The sequence below is a fragment of the Amblyomma maculatum genome, chromosome 3, assembly GCF_055883805.1.
Source record: "Amblyomma maculatum isolate TAMU_Amacu chromosome 3, ASM5588380v1, whole genome shotgun sequence".
Lineage (NCBI taxonomy): Eukaryota > Metazoa > Arthropoda > Arachnida > Ixodida > Ixodidae > Amblyomma > Amblyomma maculatum.
Window position 1 is genome coordinate 152209212 of NC_139346.1, and position 21345 is coordinate 152230556.

Below are 21345 nucleotides of genomic sequence, written 5' to 3' on the forward strand. Positions count from 1 at the left end.
CAGATGCGCCCTGCTTTACTTCATTGTTGACTGAACTCTTGCGAACAACCATTTGCTGTATTGACTCAAATAACGACTGATGATCACCTCCGCTTCCTGATTAAAGCTATAAAGGCAGCTCATGAGCAGTTACGCTATGAGGAAATGTTCAAATGTCATTGCTACAAGACACCCGCACATAAAAAGATAAATTCCGCTTCTGTGCCTACAGGGAAGAACATTCCTACAATTTCTGCTTCGCATATTCCTTTTTAACGTCCCTGCCTTTCTAATCTATTTCTCACCTTCTCTCTGCATCATATAAGTTCAAGCAATATCTGGCTTCAAGATGTGTTAAGGTACTAATGAAAACACCTTTTTTGAAACATTTAATACTAGAAGAAACACTCTGGGCTATTAAGTTTAAACTTGCAAGAGCCAAAGAACGGAGTAACCCAAGGGTAAAAGTAAAAGGTGGAGGGAGATTTGGCGGGACAAGAGCAATGAATTATGCAAAAACTGAAGCCTAAGGTGCAAACCAGAGGATGAAGGATGAAGCCATGGAGCAAGAAACCATTTAGGAGGTGAAACTCCAGTCAGCACAAGCGATCAGGGCCACAATTGCAACGCCGACGGCACGGAGCATGATGCAGCCGTATGCAGTGGCGGCAGTATGTGGCGCGTCGTAGAAGTCGCCACGACAAAAAAAAAAACATGGACCGATTGCCTTGGCACCCAAAACGGCGGTAAAATCTTTCCACGCCTATAGGCGCCGCGGGCTTGACCTTTTCTGGTCGCCGCAAACAGCATAGTTTCCACTCCTAAACGTTTCTTGCTCCGTGTCCTCAGCATACACCAGCCAATTCTACGGTGCATGCATCCACATGTCGCCTGAGACGAGGCCCATGAAGTGAGACAGGTCTTTCCACTGCTAGAACTACCTCACAGGATCAAGTGCTGCACTCTAGCACCAACAAACATCCCACTTCAGAATGAAATGGGAAGGAGTTGTCACCTGAAGGATGATTATAGGCGGGAGAGTAGCAAGAACCACTACTGTGACCTACATGTTCCCCTACACATGCCCAGATTGCCATAATGGTGCCAGATGACTCCACAAGCAGGCCTGCTGTGTCTGAGCCAATCAGAGCACGAGTACTGGCAGTGAGCAGTAGCATGCCAAGGAAGTCTGATCATTCTATGCAATTCACCTATGCATATCGCAAAACCTTAATACCCGACCAACTAGGCTCAAAATTTTGCATTACCAGGTACTGCATGTCTGTTGTTTTTATAAAGAACAATTCTACAGAGTTGCCCTCCATAGCAAAAAAGACATCTCCTTTTTAAACAATTATGCATAGTGACAAACGAAATGATTGGTCTGGTTTCAATTATGTGGTTCAACGTCCCGAAGCAACTCGTGCCGAGACACACCGTAGCAGAGGGCTCCAGAAATTTCAACCACCTGAGGTTCCCTAACGTACACAGACGCTTTCTGCCCGCTGCAGCCGGGATTCAATTCTGCATCCTTGGATACGGCCCCAACCACTGCGCCAGAGCTGCATAAGAAACTCGTGCTAATCAAAAACTACGGCCGAATTCTGGTCAAAAGTCAACATGCAGACAGTAAGTTGAGGTAAGGAGGACTAGTTAAAACACTGCAGTACTGCTACCACCTCGTGAAGGAACCTATTCTCTATGGGAACGCCATCAACGAAGTCTGCATCAAGGAAATTGCTTTCTTTTCACTACAAAACACTGAAAAACTAATTCCGCTGCGGCTTCCACCCTGCTAGCGCTAAGCGTGAAAAGCAGTCCAGTGACCACTTATTGTAAAGGTGCATAGCTTGCTGTAATGAAACAGTTATACTCAATGCAGCGACACAGAGAAGGTAAAAAAAGAGTTCTAGCAAGTAAAGTCTGTAAGTCAAAGTTTATTCTTATTCATTTTCTTTTTTTTTTTGCTGCTCAAAATCATAGATGTGGAACATCTTAGTTCCAGACGTTCTATGTACACATTTTTTTTTGCCATCATCCACCCTTGCAACGCACTCATTTCAGAGGCATGCCAACATCAATTCAAAATAAAGAAAAAAGTGTCGGCTGTTGTATCTCCACACGTGCCCCAAGTATATCCCTCTCCACTTGTGCAAAAGTTCCTTTGCAGTCATGCACCACACAACACGCATGCCAGAACTTTCCAGTCCAGAGAAAGAAAAAAAAACTGCATTTTAAATACACGTAAAGGCACCAAAACGGTCTCCTTTTTTTTTTTCATTTTGTTCCCCTCAGAGAGAGACTTAGTTGTACCAAAAATTCTAGTATCCTTTACAAACAGTACTGCAACCTTGTTTTTGAAGACACGCTTTCCACCAGTGGCGTAGTCAGCAGTTTTAAATTTGAATATTTTTCCTAGCTAAAAAAAAAATGTTGTAAAGGCAAAGGAGAGGAGGACAAAGAAAAATAGTAGGGAGGTCCATGACTGGAAGAATATTACATGTGAGCCCCCTATATTTTTTTTTACCTTTCTTGTACACAGTGCCACACGTACACCCAACGACCACCACCATAGAAGACTTTGTTCACTATATTAAATAACGAGAAAAAAAAAAGGAATGGTCGCACCTTCAACTGCTTTCAGAAGGAAGACCATATTTCCCCCCCCCCCCCCCATCATCTGCACTTGGTGCTGCGAGGATGGTCAACTTGACGCAGGGAAATGTAAACCTATAAAAAATAATCCTAACAGAAGTAAACAGTCCCGACAATGCTTCTATGGCCAGTCACGGTTCGCCTCACAATCCGGCCACAACATGGAAGTATGTGCAAGAAGAGACACGTCCTGCATTCAAATATATTCCTATATATTTCATATGTATAATATATATTTATATGTATATATATAATGTCATTATATATATATATAAACGCAGGCCTAGCATGCACAGCACAACAAGCATGCTGCATCTCTTGCTTGCACAGAAAGCAACGGGGCAGCTCAAGAGGAAAAAAAAAGGTTCCAGCAAAAAGCAAGGATAAAAGAGACTCCAAAGATCAGCTCAACTGTGATTGCAGCAAAGGAAGAACAAAGAACGTTTCCCCCCCCCCCACAGATTTCCACAAAATGTGTTAACCCGGCAGGAGTCTTTCAAAGCTCGCCACTATTTCATTGCAACGTTGCGGGAAAATCTTGAGGGCCTAGTCATGTACACAGCCTGGCACTTTTGCACAAGAGTGCAGAAAAAACAAAAAGGCAATGTCTGTCGGCTAAAAAAAAAAATAAAGACACCAACCTCCTCAGTGAGAAGTTCGTAGTAACAGGGAGGAGATGGCATTAATAACACCCACGCAAGGTTGGAGCAGAAAAAAAAAAGGGGGCAATCATTACATTAACTAGTCACTTTCTCACTTGTGTCAAGTCACTTTCTCATGTGTCCATGTATGTTGTTGCCAGTTCACGGTCACCGAGGAAAAAAAAAAGTGTTCATGATCACTGTTGCTTGATGTGTCAGACAGCTGCCACCGCTGTGCCCACCAACACAAGAAGTTCCTGGGATGTATGGCCGCCGGACGAAGACCAGGCCAGAGCAGGAGGAGGGGAAAGGGTGATGCAGTGAGGGAGGGAGGCAGCAGGGCATTAGAGGAGGAGAGCAGAAGGGAGGGTGAAGGAAGGAGGCATAGTAGCATCAGCAGGAGACGGCCAGCCCATGTACTTCTTTTGTCGCAGTGTCCACCACGGCATCTCTCCCCTCGAGCACAGTCTGGCGAGGACGATGCAGAGAAGCCTTGCTTGGTCCGTGCGAACCATGACATGGGCCAGCGAAGGAAAGGAGAGTGGAGAAGAGGGCCCTCCACCTCCTCTGCCCACGGCATGTGGAGTGGCCAAGAGACTGTCGGAGACGCGCATTTTATTATTATTTTTTTTTTTAGTTCTCTTCTCCAGACTCGCCCTCCATTTCAGCGAGCCAGGTGAAGAAAGAGGTTGTGGACTTGAGGGCGACACCTTTTCCCTCCTGCTCGGCAAGGTCCTTGCTGTCGGCCCACCGCTGAAACGCATCCTCAGAGACAAGGTCACAGTCGTAGAAGGCATTGAAGAGCTGCACGAGGATGCCTGCAAAGCATGAAGAATGTGCAGCGGTTTGTACCTTTCCACAATTCCTGAGCTGTTACTGTGGCTACGTAGCCTCCTTGTGCGTTGATTGCACTGTGGTTCAAAACGGCTAGTACAGCTTAGACTTGGGCTGACCAAAATCCCGCAGCCAGCCAGCATTCAATCTGTGTGTCATATGTTAACAGTTTGCCCAGCATACTTGGACTGGTGGCATTACTTTCTGAAATGATTCTATGATGCCCTTGCTGTATGGCAATGTGTTGCAACACCCACCCCCAACTAGCACACAGCTGTCTAAAATCTCAAGTTAATGCAACAGCTGTACTCTTGAACCCAGAATTGAAGTCCTGCTCATACAAGGAATTATTAGATGCAGCATGCACAATTAAGTAGGCATCCAATGCTGAAAGCCTAGGTATACAAGTGAAGCCGCATCTGCAGGAAGCCATGCTCACTCAGATTACTACACATATGTCGTGAATTTGCAAACAGCCGTACCAATTGCAACTATGAAGCCACATAGTGCCAAGTGCTGATATGTAACCCTCTAATAGACGCACCCATACCACACACTGCGCCACAGATTTTTCTTCTAATGAGAAATGCAAATCAGTGACCTATTTCCATTCACAAGTGTCAAGAGTACGGTACAAGCATCTGATCAAGAGGTCTCACCTTTCGGATGCTCGAGACGGTTGACCAAAGCCTGTAGCGCATACAGGGCTTGCAACTCTCGCTCCTCATCGTGGTTGAGGTACTTTTGCAAAAGGTCCCCGTATGCCTTAATCAACTCTTCTTTCAACTCCCCGCTGCCATCACGGTGCACTGCAGACATGACAACAAAGAAGTTGTGACATCTCCCTCTTTCCCTCAGTGTTTCATGCCTTCTGATATGAAGCACCGTATACTTACTTGTGATGGCATTCTCAGCTACAGCTGTTACCAAGGCACGGATGAATGGTGGGTTTTTCGTCTGGGCTTCACCTAGATTAGACTAGATTAGAAATGAGAGAAAAGAAGTGAAACGGTACTTGAGCAGTGTCCTAGAAGTTAAGCTGTAATGCTGCTTACTTTGCAAGAAGAAAAAAACGTAGAAACACATAGGTAGGCCAGAGTACAAGTAGTACCTTAACTGTTTTAAACAGACTTTAAAAGCATCTAAAATGAAAAACAATTGTGTGGCCGTAAGGAGTTGCCACCACTGCACTGAGCCAGGGTTTCTCACAATGGAATTCGCATACACTAATGCTCGCACTGAATGCTTGTGGGCACAAATAATGCACAGAGAACTGAGTTGGTTAACCAAAACTGGTTGGTAATATTTTTCGGCTTTAAAGGTGGGTCAAGCGTTGGCAAAGCACTAGATGTCTGCCTGAGGCAAGAAATGAAAAAACTGATCCTCTGTGTGGACTGTGGCCCACATGATGGCTCTTTTCGCATGGTTTGACTGCTTTAGTGGCACTGTGCACTGGCGATGAGTGAGGTGTGTACAGGAAGGAAAGAATGCGCGTAACTCTATAGAGGTTTTTACTGCCCATGATTTCGAGGGCATGAAACGAAATCGTATGAACAGAAAACATAGCGAGGTTTTACTGCATTTAATAAAAACTGAAAACAAATAAATGCTTACACCGCTGAAGAAAGCCCCATTCACAAGAAACACTTGACTGATAGTTACACTCCCATTCCGTTAGCATTTTTGACATAGCAAGGTGGTGTCCTCTGTAAATACTGCAACTCATGGGGTACCTTAAGGCAAACAGAGAAATCCTACACTACGCAAAGCTGAAACTGATGCCTGTCAACTGCTACAGCAGAAGAAGAGTATGTATGGCGTATTATTTGGAAAAATGCACCACACCCAAGACTTTCCTCACATTCAGAACTGCCCACTGTACAAGAGAATAGCTCACCTCAATCCACTCGATGATGTTGATTGAGGGAGTCCCTTTTGAGCGGATGAGGAAGTTGAACTGGGACTCAAGCTCCGGCATGGACGCGGCAGATCCACCAGGCGTGCGGCCAGCAGGTGCACCGGTACCTGTGCTTGAGGCAGCCGGTGCTCCACCCAACGTGAAGGCAACACCCTGCAGCCAACAAAACCCACCCTTAGCACTCTCACCCAATGCGAAGCGAACAACAGAGGGATGGCACATACATTAGCCTTGGCAAAGGCTTCGGCATCCTCCCCGGGTGCCAGGAAGTGACTCCACTGGAGGCCAGCTGTCCGCCACATGTTGGCAACAGTAGACTCACCCTGTCAAAAACATTCGAGGGAATCGTTTATACCTGGCTGCAGCACACAAGCTTACTACGAAAGGTGGCATCTTTTACGCACCAGGGTCTTGGCGAGGTGTGCCAGCACGCAGGCGGCCAGCCGTCCTGCCCTGCCAATGGGGCGCAGTGGCTCAGCCGCATCACGCAGGTACTGCAGCGCCAGGAGGTCCAGGAACAGTGGCGAGACCAGCTCAGCCACATACTCCCACACCTTGGGGATGTCCAGCTCCATGTCTTCGCCGTACTCCAACACACCGTGCAGACCCTTGGTGAAGACGTCCAGGGAGAACACTTTGCGCTTGAGCAGCTCCTTGAGCAGCTGGCCTGTTAGTCGGCGAGCTTCAGGGTTGCGGTCCAGCGTGTGGGCTATGGCTGTAGACACCAGTTGGTCCACATTGCCCGGCGATGCAAGCTCCACCACGTTTTGCACCGCATCTGGCAAATCACTGTTACAGAGGAACTGGTCAACCAGAGCCTCTGTCCGTGTTTTCAGCACGTCCTCATCCATGTTGGCTGGCCCCTTGAGGATCATCTCAGGTTCCCTTGACTTGCTGTCCGCTCGAGCAGCCTCTGGCGCGGGAGACGCGGCGGGAGCCGAAGGCGCAGCTGCGGGTGCTGGGGCGGCGTTGGCTGCAGCAAGGTTCTTGACAGCTGCCAAGGCAGCGTCCCGCTCACGTGACTGCGATGGTGTCTTGCGTGCACCCATCGATGGCATTGGCGGCTGCTGCTGGCTGCCTCCCCTACCGCGACTCGACTCCCGACTTGAGGCTGTTGACCGCTGAGCGCCACGGCGAGAGTCATAAGATGGTGCATCAGCCAGCGCAGAGAAGCGATTCGTGGCACCAGAAGGTCGCCCCTCAGGCTCCTAAAGAGGAAACCATTCAAGGTCAGAAACACCAAAAGCTGTATTACTCAGACTCTGCACTCATTCCATGCAATGCAGGCTGAATCCTCACCTGGCTGGAGGACTTTCCACCCCCGCTGCTGCCCTTGGCCCAACTGGACATGCGAGAGACGGGCCCCAACTGAATGTTGTCCATCTCTGTCTGTTTGGTGCTGATCTGCTTGAGCTTGTTGAAGTCCACGTGCTTCTTGCTTGGCACAGTGTTCCAGCCGTCCTCAAAGCCACCACCACCACCCGCACGGCCACCCTTTCCTCGCCGGTCGTCGCCTCGTTTGGGCCGTGGCATCGTGTCCCGCATCAACTCCTCATTCACGTGCTCCCGCTGGGCCTCTTCATGGATTTGGTCTATTGTCTTGGGGATGTTCTCATCTCGCCTCGGCACCCATTTCCTCTGCAAGTGTAGCACAAAAGCAAGTCACATGCCGGCAGGATAAACACAAAGACAGTCTTTCTCACCCTGCTCTGCATGAAAAATTGATTTCTGAACCCTCACAATAGAGAACCAAAAGCACTTAAAGCAAGTCTTTCTCGCTGTTCAGGTAGTGAAGCAACAAAGAGTACATAGTCCTACTTCTGCATACTCACACAGTCCAAATGCATGACCACTCTTTGTTCAAAGATCGCCCCACAGTGCCCAAAACTTATGTAGCAAGGGGTGTTACCATTTAGAAAAAAAAAAAAAAAAAATTGTTTGCAAAGAACACTCATTTTCCAAAGCTATATCCACTGCTGCACAGCTTTAACAAAAATATGGATGCAGACAAACAAGATCATACAGGCGAAGTAATCTTGAATCTTACAAGAATGGTCTTCTCTTTTCGACACGTAAAAAGGCATTTTAAAACGACTTTCACAATTCTATTTTCCTTCAAATAAAATACTGTTAGGCTAAGAATATTTTGTCTCAACTTCCTTACATCAAAAGCAAGGTTTTCCCATTGAAAATAATTTTTCAAAACTGTACAACTGCCTTCACCTACTCATGCCCAAGATGAACCTCAAATTTAACAATAATTGCTGTGCAGGGTCCCATACATTACATGATGAGTTGAGAACAGGAGTGAAAAAAGCAGTTTCCGTGAGGCTTGGTTGTGAACATCTTAGCTCTGGTAACCACACTGTGTGCACACTCCATGAACAATCATTCAAATAACAACAGCCAAATGTTAATGAAATTATTCAGCACCAATTTTCTTACACAAAATGCAGTTGTGCACATACTCATCGAAATTCTGTGAAATCTGGGCTATCCGTCGACATCTGGAACGCTTCCCAATAGACCTTTCCAGTAATCCCGCCGCACTACCGAGCGGCTGCGCAAAGCCCCCTGAGAAAGCGGAGCACCGCTGCGCTCGCGTCTCTGCTGCGCTGCTGCTTCCTGCTGTTTTTTTTTAATTATGTTGTGCCCACCATTCCTTTGCATCATGTTGTACAGTTGAGGGTTGCGTTCTAAAAAATCAGCAGACACGAAAAAGTTCGGCGTTCGCCCACTGCAGCTCCCTGTGGCGGCGTGCACATGCACAGTGCGGAAACAACTCTCCGCTATCTCTGCACCGACGCGCGTATCTGAGGCCAAAAGTGACAGGAGCAGCTCGTTGCCATGGGTACGGCGCGTCCGCTGTAGCGGCGTGCGCCACGCATGGCGACCTTGGCTTTACATGGCATAGTGAAGCTTTCGCTTCAAAAGTCACGAAAAGGAAGCACCAACAATGCGCACGAGAACACGCATGGCGGCAGAAAGCAGCGACACAGCACACCAGCACGTTTGCTAGCAGCAGAAACGGGTCGCAATCGCTCCATTCTCCCATCATGCTTTGCGCGGATCCGCCAGGGGTGGCGCGGGACTGCAATTTGTGGAAAGGTCTATTGCGGCCACTGTATGTCACACCTTAGCTCATTCAGTATGCCTGCTGGAATCTGGTAAGCTTGCAAGTTGGCAAACTCCCCTTCGAGTGCATCAATTGTTTGTTCTCTTGTTTCACCACTCTGCTCGGGCAGAATAGCAGGAACGCCATAATAAAATGAAGTACAATGCCGAATGAAGCAGTTTCTAGCGCCTGCAATTGGGCAACTTCAGCCATATTCAGGTTGACGTCTTCCAGCGGGAACTTGTGGCAAATATAATCACATGCTGCAGTGAAGTAGAGACATACAGCCGAGAATTGCTCTTTCTCATTTGAGCTCAGCGTCTCAACTACAGAGCTCCATGGGCAACATCACATGATAAATGGCATCTCTTGAGAACACCTGGTCGCACAAATAGTCAAGCGATCCTCGAGAAGGCGTTTCGAGAGGCCCCTGAGCCCATGAATCTGAGGAGCCTGTGACTGAAGAAGGCAGTTTGTCTTGTCAAAAAAAAAAAAAGGTATAACATTTTGGACAAAAAGACAGCATGTCCTGCTTAACTGCATGCCAAAAAAATCAGGCGCTCTTCACAGGTCATGTGGCCGGCCTTTCCAGATTCCTTGCTATGAAGTTTCAGTTTCTTTGCTTGTGGCGCTAAATGAGCTTTTCTTTTTAGCGAAGATCCATTGCAGCCGGTGCTTTTTTTTTCCCAACACCTGCAGCAGCCTTAGGAAGGTGTGCAGCAGTCTTTGGGGCCGGTGTAGGGTTCTTGACGATTTGTAGAGAAGTCTTTGGAATCTAGTAGACTCCAAAAACAAGCTCTGCTTGAACATTTTCTGGAAAAGTGGTCCAGCCTGATCACCAACACTTAGCGGGATGTGCTCAACTCTGTGAAATGGCATTCTGCACGAATCACAGAGGTCGCTATCACTGCATACAAAACTTGTCAGGCTTGGCTGGCTGTCCAAGGCTCGCAAGTAACCTTGGTGCTTTTTCGAAGCAATGTGGATCTTGATGTCGGACTTGCCACCATGTGAAATGTTATCACAGGCACACATGGTGTAAAATCCGAACCTGTCCTTCCTTAGAGGGCACGAAGCATGGAAAATCAAACGTGCACGACTTCAAAGATATTTGGAAGTACTGTCACGGCTTTGAGCCTGCCATAGTACCGCAAAGCCGCTACGGCTAAAACACCAGAGTCACACTGCATCGGATGTGGCCGCAGGTCACACAAAACCAGGGGCCAACACCCAAGTCGTCCAAAGCCTGACTAAGGCGGTATCAAGTTTTGGATATGGATTTGTCTCTCACCGAGTAGACAGAAGTCACTAAAAGGTTTGCAGCTGTTGATGATATCACGAACATGTGTTGCCCTCTCGTGGCCGTGAAGGGTACCATATTAGTGTTAATAGATGTCCGCACTTTTTTTTTTCTTTTTTCGAAAATAAAACATTTTCCGTATAATTTCACGCAAAATTCGTAAAATTGTAAGACTGGTCAAAATTTGTACATTTTATGAAAAAATTTGGAACAGTTGGCAGTAGTTTTTCAGACATTCCAGCATAGTTTTCTCATAAAAGTAATGAAGCTTCAGTTCCACCATATCCACAACAAAATAAAGGCAGGTAAAACAACCCCTAAGAACTGGAGAAAATACACTAACATGCCTCCTTTCTCAATTTTTCGAGACTGTTCCAGGTTCTTAGGCAGATTACATGAACATAAAATGCGAGCACTTTTCTTTGCAGGTTGCTTACGGTCTGTCACACTAGCATGACATGATGCTGACCCGACAAAGACACCAAAGGTTGGCCAACTCGTCGGCTGACCGTGTCTGGGAACAGCCAAGCTGTCACACTAGGCCGACGACGCTGACAGAAAACATGAAGTCTTCCCGGTGTGACAGGTTTTGAGGCCGGGGACACTGACAAAACCAGACTCGAATGCTGGTGGCAGAGTTTTCGAGACATCGTCCGCCGAGCAAAAACATTCTCAAAATGCATGCAGACTGTACACTATGCTGACGGCAAGCCCCTTTCAGCACTAACATGCAAAAAATTATAATTGATGCATAAAGCCTGACCCACACGCGAACGTGAGTTGCCAAAATATGCGGGGCCACCGAATGCATGTTGAATGTAAACGGCAGCATTTTCTATTCACGTGTAAGTTCAGAAAGCGTAGATTTGCAGCACTTGTCGAAATTACGAGCAACCTTTCCGAATTTTCCAACTGCACAGAACAGTGCAAAATGAACGAAGCATGTGACAAAAAAGCGATTAATTTCCTGGAGCAAGTATAGAGCTGCAGATCCTCCTGCATTTCGATCGTTGTGTTTACAGTCATAATGCCTAGTTGCCGCGTCGCTACTTCGCAAGCCAATTTCAATGCTTGATTATGCATTATGCAATAAATTTGCGCTAGAACTGAATATCAAGAATGTGTGCAAAAAGAGCAGAACTTGTGTTTACAGCAGAGCCAACAGCAGCCATGGCCCCGCAGCTGACCCTATAAGACTGGTCAAAATTCGTACATTTTATGAAAATCAACTGCAGACCCTGTGAAACCTGCTGAAGAATTTACAAAATCTGCTAAAGGTTTTATCTGCTACTGCACTACACGGCATGATTTAAACTATCAGCAGTTTGCTCTTAGCAAGCTGGACAGTCTACAGTTAAGCAGTAAACTATCGCTCCAACTGCCTTCGCTACTTTCACACTGCAAGACAGCATATCAGCTAAAATATCTCAACCACTGAAAGCACTGATTAAGCCCAATTTTTGTGGTGCAGTGGTTAGTGCAGTTGGCTATGAAACAGTAGGTCATAAGTTCGATCCTGCACAGAGGGGTAGCATTTTCTTTTTTAAAATATGCTGCATCTTATTTGCCATGGACGGCTTTTATTTTTCAGAACACTGCCGTTCTGACCCAGCAATCACAACCATAAAATACTGGGAAGCATTCAGTCTCAGCCCAAAAATCACAACTGGCGAGACTTGTTTTGGTATGGTTGAATTTATGAAACAATTAAAAATAAACTGTCCCTTAACTTATAAATTATGAGAATAAACCAAGTAAAATAAAAAAGGGAGTAGCTATAAAAAAAATTTAGCATGGCAGAAAAAAAAAATGTTTGCGTCGGCACAGCTTGACGTAGACGCAGACATCAGAAAGACAGCGCTGTTGGCAGACCAAATCAGCGCCATGTTATGCAAGCATGATTGGCCCTTTAGAGATATGAACTCCCATTTTCTTAAACATGGCCAAAAAAGAGACCCAGCAGAGGAGGGAGATGGCACTCACCATGCGTAGGTCGATGACGTCCTGTAGCATGAAGACCACCCGTAGAGAGACTTCCCGCTTCTTGACGATGTTCTCCATTTTCCGGAAATACTCGTCCAGCTGCAATTTGGGATTCACCTTACCCCCCTGCACGGCGACACCGGTGGTAGCGAGAGCAGCAGCGGTGGCGGTGTGAGCGAGCAGATTATGATCGAAGGGGGATCAGGGTTGATGGGGGAAAGAGGAAGCAACAAAACAAGGGTGCAAGTGCTAAGTTAGGGCAACGCAAACAACAAAACAAAACTGCACAAACAAAGCATAAAACCAGATTTCTTACTCTCCCAGTGCATGCAAGACTCTCATACTGAAATTAAAATACACAAGGCAGAAAAAAAACCTCAGGCAAAGTAATATTTGCAACTGGGAAACTTGCAAACTTTGCTAAGCTATATCTGTATGCACAGAGTTGCATTGCACACATGCATGCAACAACATACTTTATCAGCATATAAAACCAACCCTCCTCCACCACCACCACAAATGCAAAATTAAACGCAATAGAGGAAGGGAAAGATACCACCAAATGCATTTTTCCAGAATAAGGCACCAACTCTGTGCACAAACACTACTCATACCTAGACATATTTCAGTAGATGCATTAGGGCAAAGGGTGTGCAAAGTGGTAGTCAGAACATTAACAAAATGCAGCACAAGTGCACAAAACGGGGAGTGGCTGTCCTTTCACCTCAGCAGACAATGCGCATACCTGACATGCTTTCAAATTTGTCTTTTCAATGTAGAGGAGAACATAGATTTACTAACTCCTGTTTGTTGACATATTGTCACAATGAAAAGGAATGCAAACAGTGGAGCAGGTGCTTTTGTACACTATCAGCAGAGCCTGGTTTTGGAAAGCTAGTTTGAGGGTGGGTGTCTAAATTGGTAATGCCACAACTGTTGCAAGCATCTGTTCCCGATTGCATAGCAGCTGCCACCAGTGCAGCGTGACTTGCCCAGTTTTCAATGCTAGCCTCGCCCCGAAGGCGCAAGTCTTACTCAAAACCATAACAAAAAGGCAGTGCCATGAGCAGACCAGTCAGAAAAACCAAAGCGCCACCTGCTATGGCTTCGATGCTATATACAGCTAGAAATAAACACTGGGTAGTGCACGGCCAAGCGTGTAAAAAAATTTACGCTGCTGATGCAGGCCGGCTCAAGTGCGTCTCATTCCACAGAAGTTTCCTAGCTCTGTTCACAAAACACTGAAGTTAGCAGCTAACAGCACAACTGTGGTCAGTTTTGCATGTCAAAAACAGTAACCACATCACAGGCAACCGTCTTGCAAAATCTTAACATCTGCCCTTGCTTACATGGCATGAAAATTCTGCCGTACTAGATTTCAAAAATACTTGGAAATGACGGGGCTCTGCGCCCGCCATTGCACGGCGAAGCCGCTACAGCTAAAATACCCAAGTCGCACTCCACCGGACAAAGCTACTAATCTTGCAAAGGACGGGGCCAACACTGAAGTGACTGAAAACCAAACTTTGTTGGAGGTGGGCCCGGGGTTCGCCTGGCAAAGCCCCGTTCTTAACCCGCACGTACAAAGGCAACAGCAGCAACAGGCATGACAACTGGTTTGCGGAGGCGCTTTCAAGCTTTGGATAGAGATCCGTGGCCCTAGTAGATGACAGAAGTCACTACAGCCTTGCCGCTGCTGATGATACTATGAATACATACTGTCCTCTCGTGGCAACGCAAGGTACCAGGCTGTAGTTTTAATTGATTTCCATGCCTGTTTCCACAACTACAATATTTTCTGTAAATTTTCAAGCATGATTCATAAAACAACAAGACTGGTCGAGATCCGTACATTTTACGGAAAATTCGGAAGAGTTGGCAGGTATGGCGATGAGATTTCAGAGCCACAGAGCTTTCAATGCACTGAGCCGCCAAGCAACAGCATAGATTTATCCGAGTGACACATACTCTTAGACAACCAGGCCAACGCTACACTGTGCCCACAGTGCAGAAAAACCATGCGCTCTGCTGTTTGTATTTCTTTTCATCACTACAGTGCATGTTTGAACTCACTAGAACTGCCAGGGCTGGAGTATAGCCAAAGTAGTACGGCAGATGCAACTTACCGAGATGCAAGGACAAGGGACATAACATAAATGTGCGCAAGAAACTAGGAAATGGCAGTGAGCAGGATAAAATGTTAAGTGTAGGCTCCCATTGGCTGTATGCAGACAACCCTCTTCCATGTGAGGCAGTGAAAGAGGAAGCGCCGCAACAAGGGGCCACGAGGCACTTTGATTTGCCACACCATGACTCACTAGACCTCGTAATGCCCAAGTACTGGAACAGGATCCCGGACAGGCAGGCAGAACGCCCGCGCATTACCGAGGACCACTGGAGGCCAGCTTATGAGGTGTGGGGATCACAACACATGTACACATCATATTCCCGACCCGCATTTTGGAAGTGTCCACTTCAGTCTGTGCCAATGGCCAATTTGGTGAGCCCCAAACGCGGAAAAGGCAGCAGCGTTACAAATTACCTGCCTTACCAGCTATCGCATCAATAACTGAAAAATATGCGACTATTACAAAACTGGCGCCACAGATAAAAGTAACTGCGCAAAGAAACCTCACAAGGACATGCACACGTGGACACTCTCAGGACACGGGACCAGCTTTCGCTGCAGCAATGAAAATTTTGATGAACTTGCAACAGACCAATAATTTGCACAGGGTGCTACATTTTAAACCTGGCAGGTTAAGAAATGTTCAGATCTAAAGCCGTAACTTGTGACTACGCTGCCTTAACTGAATCTTAAGAAGGAATATTCAAGCTCCTAATACCATAGGAAAAAAAAAATGGAAGTAAGGGGATAAGAAGATCAGAAGTAAGTACACTAGCTTGAAACATCAAATTACCACGATATTCTTCAGTATTTTAGTTTTATGAGTATAAGTTGCTCAAGTTTTGACCGCCCTAAAATTTCACCGCTCATTCCTATTAAAGGGCACAGTATGAGTGCATTTTATCCCGAAGTACACAAAGTGCTTGCCACTGACCTGTGCCCCCTTGGCCGCAGCAGAGTCAAGTTCCTTGCCAATGGTGATGAGCAGTTTGCACAGGCACTCTAGAGAGTCCTCATCATTGGAGTTGATGAGCCGCCTCAGACAATCAAACATGATGGGTGCAGTGAGCATATTGAGATTATACAGTTCGCCTATGAAGCGGATGTTGCCTAGCGACCGCCTCTTAGACTTCTTCTCGTCCTCAATCAGCTCCTCATTGAGCTTGGCCTTTTCTTCATCAGTGGTGGCCTCCTCAATCTTTTTAAGCCGCTCCGCCTTGCGGATGTCATCACTGGTGTCCTTCTCGAACTCCTTCTGGCACTTGAGCAACAGCAGCTTGCGGAAATTCACCATCCGACCCTCGGGGTCGTTGGTGACGGGGACTTCAAACATGGCAAGGTGCTTGCACATGTTGGCATAGGGCACACTGAAGTTGGGCTCGTCCAGCGCTTTTTCAAACACAAGGTCGATGACCCGGTTCAAACGCTCTTCAGTGTTGATTTCCAGGTTCCGCACCTGCTCCACCAGCGACTGGAACTTTTGTGGCGTCAGCTTATTCAGGATGCCCCGGACCCGCCGGTAAAGATCCTACAAACAGCAGTGAATAGAAATTCATATTAACTTTTCAACTCTATGGCATCAGAGACATCTCGTTACAGCAAAGAATTGTAATAGGACATTGTATTTGCTCACATCCTTAAGGGGGGACGCGGCCTTTGAAAACCGAAAAATCGCGAAACAGTCGATTTTTGGAAGATTATATATTCCGGTAGTATGTCTTATAAGCTACCATTTCTGTAATTATCAGTGCCCAACTCGCCGTAGAAATACTCGAAATTAATTATTTAACAAGCGGCGGCAGCCGCGGAGCAGCGAGCAAGCGCCGAAAATTCCCAAACTTCGCGCGCGCGCCATTCCTCTCCCGCCGAACTGAGCGCCGCCATCTTGGTCTTGTTTTGTTTGTGAATTCTTGCGCTTTCTTCTGCCACCCTCGGCGGCGGCAACGGCGGCGCGGTCGAGGCGTGGCTTGCTACCGATTGAGAGCCTCGTGGCGGCTTTCAAGTTTCCCGCGCTCGAATTCAAGGCTGCGATTGGGCAAAGCGCGCGCTCCGGGAGAATGCGGGGGATTGGACGACTACTATTGGCTGCTGCGGCCGCTGACGCGTCGGTCTCCGCCTCCCCGCGTCGTCTGCTACGGCTCTTTGCTTGCTGTCGTTGTTGGCTGTCTTTGTACTTCGTACGTTCTGTTTTGCCTTTCGCCATTTTTGCGATCGCTGAATTTACGATCTCTCGTCGTGCCCTCTGAACGGTTTTGTGCAACGTGCGTGGTCGCTCACGATGCCTCGAGGTGCGACACGCATTCAGTGCAGACTTGGCTAGCTTTTTTTTTTTTTTTTTTTTTTTCCGTTTCGGCGCTTATGCCACGGAAGATAACCCGGGAAGTCGATTGTCGCGTTTGGGCCGCTCCTCGTTCCTCCGTCGAGATGCCGCGATAGATAAACCGGGAAACCGCTTGCTGCGTCTGCGCCGCCCATCATGCTAGGGCGAAATGCCGCGGGGGAATCGGGAATGCCGATTGTCGCGGCTTGCAGAGCACAGGATCGACGGATCTCTGCTTGTGGAAAGTGGTCCGCGGCACCAAGGCGTTCGCTGTAGCCGATCGGCTAGTAGCACAGATGTTCGCTGTAGCCGAGATCAACGCAGCGCCATAGCCCTAATTCATATTTTGACGGTCGCACCGGACTTGTTCGTGATAATTGCGAGTGTTCGTCTTAAGAAGTTAACAAATTACTATGGCAAGTCCCTGCACGATCATGACAACGTTGAGGAGATGCAGAAAGCTGTAATGGCAACTTTTTACCACGTAACATCTACCGATGAGCACCCACATCACGAACTTTGCCCCCAAGGACCACAGAGTTGGTGCAAACACCAGGCTGCAGAAGCAGAGGGCAAACCTCTGCCCTCCCACAACTACCAGCTTGCAAGGCATGTCGCAGATGCATTGCTGCCTGTTTATCAGCGGCTATCTGATGTCCAGCTCCTCAGCCGATGTCTTGGGAAAAAAAAACAGAATGCGGCTGAAAGCCTTCATTCAGTAATTTGGTCGCTGCTGCCAAAAAATAAAAATGCATCTTTGACTGCAACAGAGACGGCTCTCAACGAAGCAGTTTGCAAGTTCAATGCAGGGACCCGCCGTGCTTACACAGAGTACTGTGCGACACTTGGGCTGCAAACTGGCCAACATGCCCTTCGCAGAGCAGTGGAAAAGGACATCTTGCGAAAAAGAAAGGCAGCAAAATCACTTCTATCTCGAGGCAAGGCATCCAAGAAGCCTCGTGTTAAAAAGGACGCAAAAGACTATAACCCTGATGCCTTTTGATGATTGAAAGAGAAGGTGCAACTTCGGAAGCCATTTTCTCAGTAATGTTTTTTTTGTCGCTTGCTCCGATTGTTCCGCTGATTTCTTCGTGACCGTTGAAGCTATTTTGATGCGGTTTTTTTCGCTGCATTCCTTGAGAAATGGTTCAGGTCGTGACATTCTTTGTTTTCCAGTACACCGTTTGCTGACTTACTGATTTGACTAGTTGTTCACTGTCTAGATGCATGTTGTACAGTCTGCTCATAAAATATGAAAACTAAAAACTTTTACATTGTAAATAAAAAAATCTAAGAATGTCACGACCTCATCCATTCATGCTGGAATGCAGTGCACTTTAAACAAGTCTTCTATCTCATTTTGTAAATTGCTCAAGCCTGGTACAAGATGAAAAGAAGGAACATTTTATAAATAAAAACGTTGTTGAGATACCAGTTTGAAATTTTTATGGTGATATCACAGAGGCATTACCAGTAACCCTGCCAATTTTTATCAGAATCCATGAAGAAATAGGAAAGTTGATCCCGAATGCCACGTCCCCCCTTAACTTCGCCATCAAAAATTAACTTTTTCCTCGCATTACCGCTGCACCCCTAAATTTACCACTGCATGAGTAGTCTCCTGAAACTAGTTGGTCCAGACATATGGGTGCATGATGAGGCTGCGTTAGTACGCTCAGGTGTTGGTATGCTCTCATGGCCACGGAGATAGAGAAAAGCAAACACTCTGCTGGTTTGCGATGTTCCTCGTCACTGCTGTGAATGCGTTACTTTTGGCATGAGAGTATGAAAGACTCCGTGAATTGGAAGGCTCTGGAAATTCTGAGCACCTGGAGTTCTTTAGCGTGCACCACCCTCACACAGCACATGAACGCCTTGCTTTTTACCTCCATCAAAAAGCAGCCTCCACGGCCAAAATTTGATTCGCGCCGGGTTCAGGAGTCGAGCGCGTCAGCCACTACGCCACCGTGGCGGAACGCATGTGTTAGTTTTATCACCATGCTGTCAGTGCTGCTTCACTCAAGCTACACAGCTGCTTTCACGCTGCCAACAGATGCTTTGGCATCACGTTTTCTGTCTAGTACTGGCAACAGCAGATCAATAAGCCAAAAACAAGAATGCACCAGGCCATCGTGGTCTGAAGAGAGGAGGAGTTTCCTGGCATTAATATGTTACTACTAGACTCCATCAAGGCTCTTCGGGTGGATGGGTGTGGCGTGTTAATGTGGAGAAGCAGCAATAATGGGTAAACAAGCAACCAAACCTATCCAAACTAATTCAAGCAAATCAGAAAACCATTACTGTTATTAGTCATAGCTCAAAAAACGAAAAATTGGCCTCACAATGAAAAGTTTCATGTGTGCCCGATCAAACACACTTCACTGATGTCTGTTAATGCCTTTACTATAAAAGTAACGAAAAACAATATGTACAGTCTATGGAAGATGAACTGGGACTTAGTTTCACTTCGTATATCTAAGTTTAGCCGTATTGTGAAACACCGAATTATTTGAGCGCAAAAAATTGTTCAGCTACTGTATGAATCAGCTGTAAAGCACCCATGTCCAGCACTTTTCCTATTCTGGCGCTCTGTCGACCCGACGTGATCACAGAGCAGCATGGAAGTCATTTATGTCATGAAGGAAGTGAACTTACCTCAGATGCAGCATCCTCAGCTGCAGCGTCGCCGGGCGCCTTGTGAGAAGGTTTCCAGGCATTTTGTGCTGCATGCAGCTTAACGTCCTGGTTGAGCGAACTGGACAGGGTGATCACCTTCTTGGGTTTGTCCCCACCGCGGCCAGGCTGGCTCTGCCTTCGACCGGGCCCACTGCCGCCACCACCGCCTGGGGGTGGCCGAGCCACACCATTGCGAGCATATGAAGGCATGAAAAGGTCGGGGTGAGCACCGCGTCCCATGGGTCCACCAGGGCCACCTCCCATCGAGGACTGGCCACCACCCTGGTAGGGGCCACCCCGGGGAAGGTCTGGAAGCTTGTGCTGAATTGCCTGGGAAAAAAGAAGCAGCGTGCTCTAAAAGCAGCACTAGGAAGCAATACCAAGAGCAGGGAACATGTATTAATTTACATGTATTAGTAACATCTGCACTCTGTACTTCTAACATCGATAGTTATGCTCAGTGCATGCCATTCTTTTTTTGTTATTATTTTATGCCCTTTGGCATGAGGGACTAAATATATTGATGCAGGCCTGTGGCCCCAATGAATGCCAACAGCTCTCGGTGGTGTGGCCCATGAGTCCACACAGGACAAGTTGTGAAGAAATGGTCTAGTGTCGCCTCCGTAGCGGGAGCTGGGCATTCAACTGGTTACCAAGTAATTCTTTGTCAACCAATATCATGAATGGCACATCTCACACCCACAACCAATACAAAATACCCACCCTCACTAAAACCAGAACTGCTGTGTGAAAAAAGGAGAAAGTAGAGTACCTGTTCTTAAAGAGTTTCTGAAACCGCTTGAAACCCTAGCTGCCATTTGGCAGCACCAAAAAAAGTAACAAAAGCTTGAAGCTAATCCTTTATCCTCCCTCAAACAAACAGAATTGGATAGGTTCAGCTTTGGAATATCTCAATGAGGCAATGCAGCTTTGGCAACGAGAGATGCCGTCCGTAGTGAAGGGTTCCATATTGCACTTAACGCAAGGTCCTTAAACATGCACAGACATCACACTATACAAGGGCACCTTACATTTTGCCTTATCAAAAAGTGGCTGCTGCAGCAGGGTAGCACACTCGCCATTCTTGCGGCATTCCTTTCTTAAAAAAACGAGTGTTATGGACATTTTTTTCGAACCCAGGCTTCCACTCACAGAGCGCCCTCACCACCAAGCACTATGCAAGGGCAAATATAGAGCAAAGAATGGTTAACATCTTACGGTGTCCTTGATGACATCGAGGTTGGGCAGGCCATAGGGCTTCTTCAGCGACATGGGCTCCCCCTGGAGCATGAGCAGGAACTGCCGATCGTACTGCTTGCGGCCATCCGGATTCACTGGGCTCCACTGGTCCTCCCTGTAGGTGTACTTGAGTGAGGCCACCTTGGCATCACCACTTTCCTTGCTACTGCTGCTCTCCTCTTCCTCATCACCATCCTCCACCTCTTCATCGGTCACCGGTGCAGCAGGCGCCTCTGATCCATCCTCGACGGCCTCCATGTCTGCCTTTTCTGATGAGTCAGTTGCTTCGACAACTGGCAACGTGGTGGTGGCAGCGGCAGCAGCAGCTTCCCGAGAAACCCTCAGGTTCTCTTCGTTCTTGATTTTTACTGCCTGCACATTCACAGCGAGACCTTTCCATCACAACCAAGCACTAAGAAATGGGGTTCCAGTAGCATCGGCACATGCTTGACTGGAAGCTAACCTCGACCCCCCCATGCAAATCGGTCACTGAGCACAGCAACGCAGATGCTTTTACATCACCTTGCAGCTAATTACGCAGCCAGTTTTGCCATGGA

General features: G+C 47.2%; 1 protein-coding gene across 15 annotated transcripts in view; it reads right to left on the bottom strand.

The window, feature by feature from the left end:
* Positions 1–3252: 3252 nt before the first annotated feature.
* Positions 3253–21345, bottom strand: part of LOC146196490 (eukaryotic translation initiation factor 4 gamma 3-like) — a 111758-nt gene continuing 93665 nt past the window's right edge. For 13 of the 15 annotated variants that reach the window (XM_084598244.1, XM_084598242.1, XM_084598243.1 and 10 more), the window contains exons 12-22: positions 20768–21160; positions 19529–19879; positions 15488–16081; positions 12426–12551; positions 7327–7665; positions 6432–7235; positions 6252–6350; positions 6007–6180; positions 5006–5087; positions 4769–4918; positions 3253–4093 (exon numbers count right to left, since the gene is read on the bottom strand). In XM_084598244.1, the coding sequence (XP_084454370.1) occupies positions 3909–4093; positions 4769–4918; positions 5006–5087; positions 6007–6180; positions 6252–6350; positions 6432–7235; positions 7327–7665; positions 12426–12551; positions 15488–16081; positions 19529–19879; positions 20768–21160 (3297 nt within the window). In that variant the 3' untranslated portion in view covers positions 3253–3908. The remainder of the gene's footprint in view (positions 4094–4768; positions 4919–5005; positions 5088–6006; positions 6181–6251; positions 6351–6431; positions 7236–7326; positions 7666–12425; positions 12552–15487; positions 16082–19528; positions 19880–20767; positions 21161–21345) is intronic. The other 2 variants (XM_084598238.1, XM_084598245.1) reach the window with 2 other exon arrangements.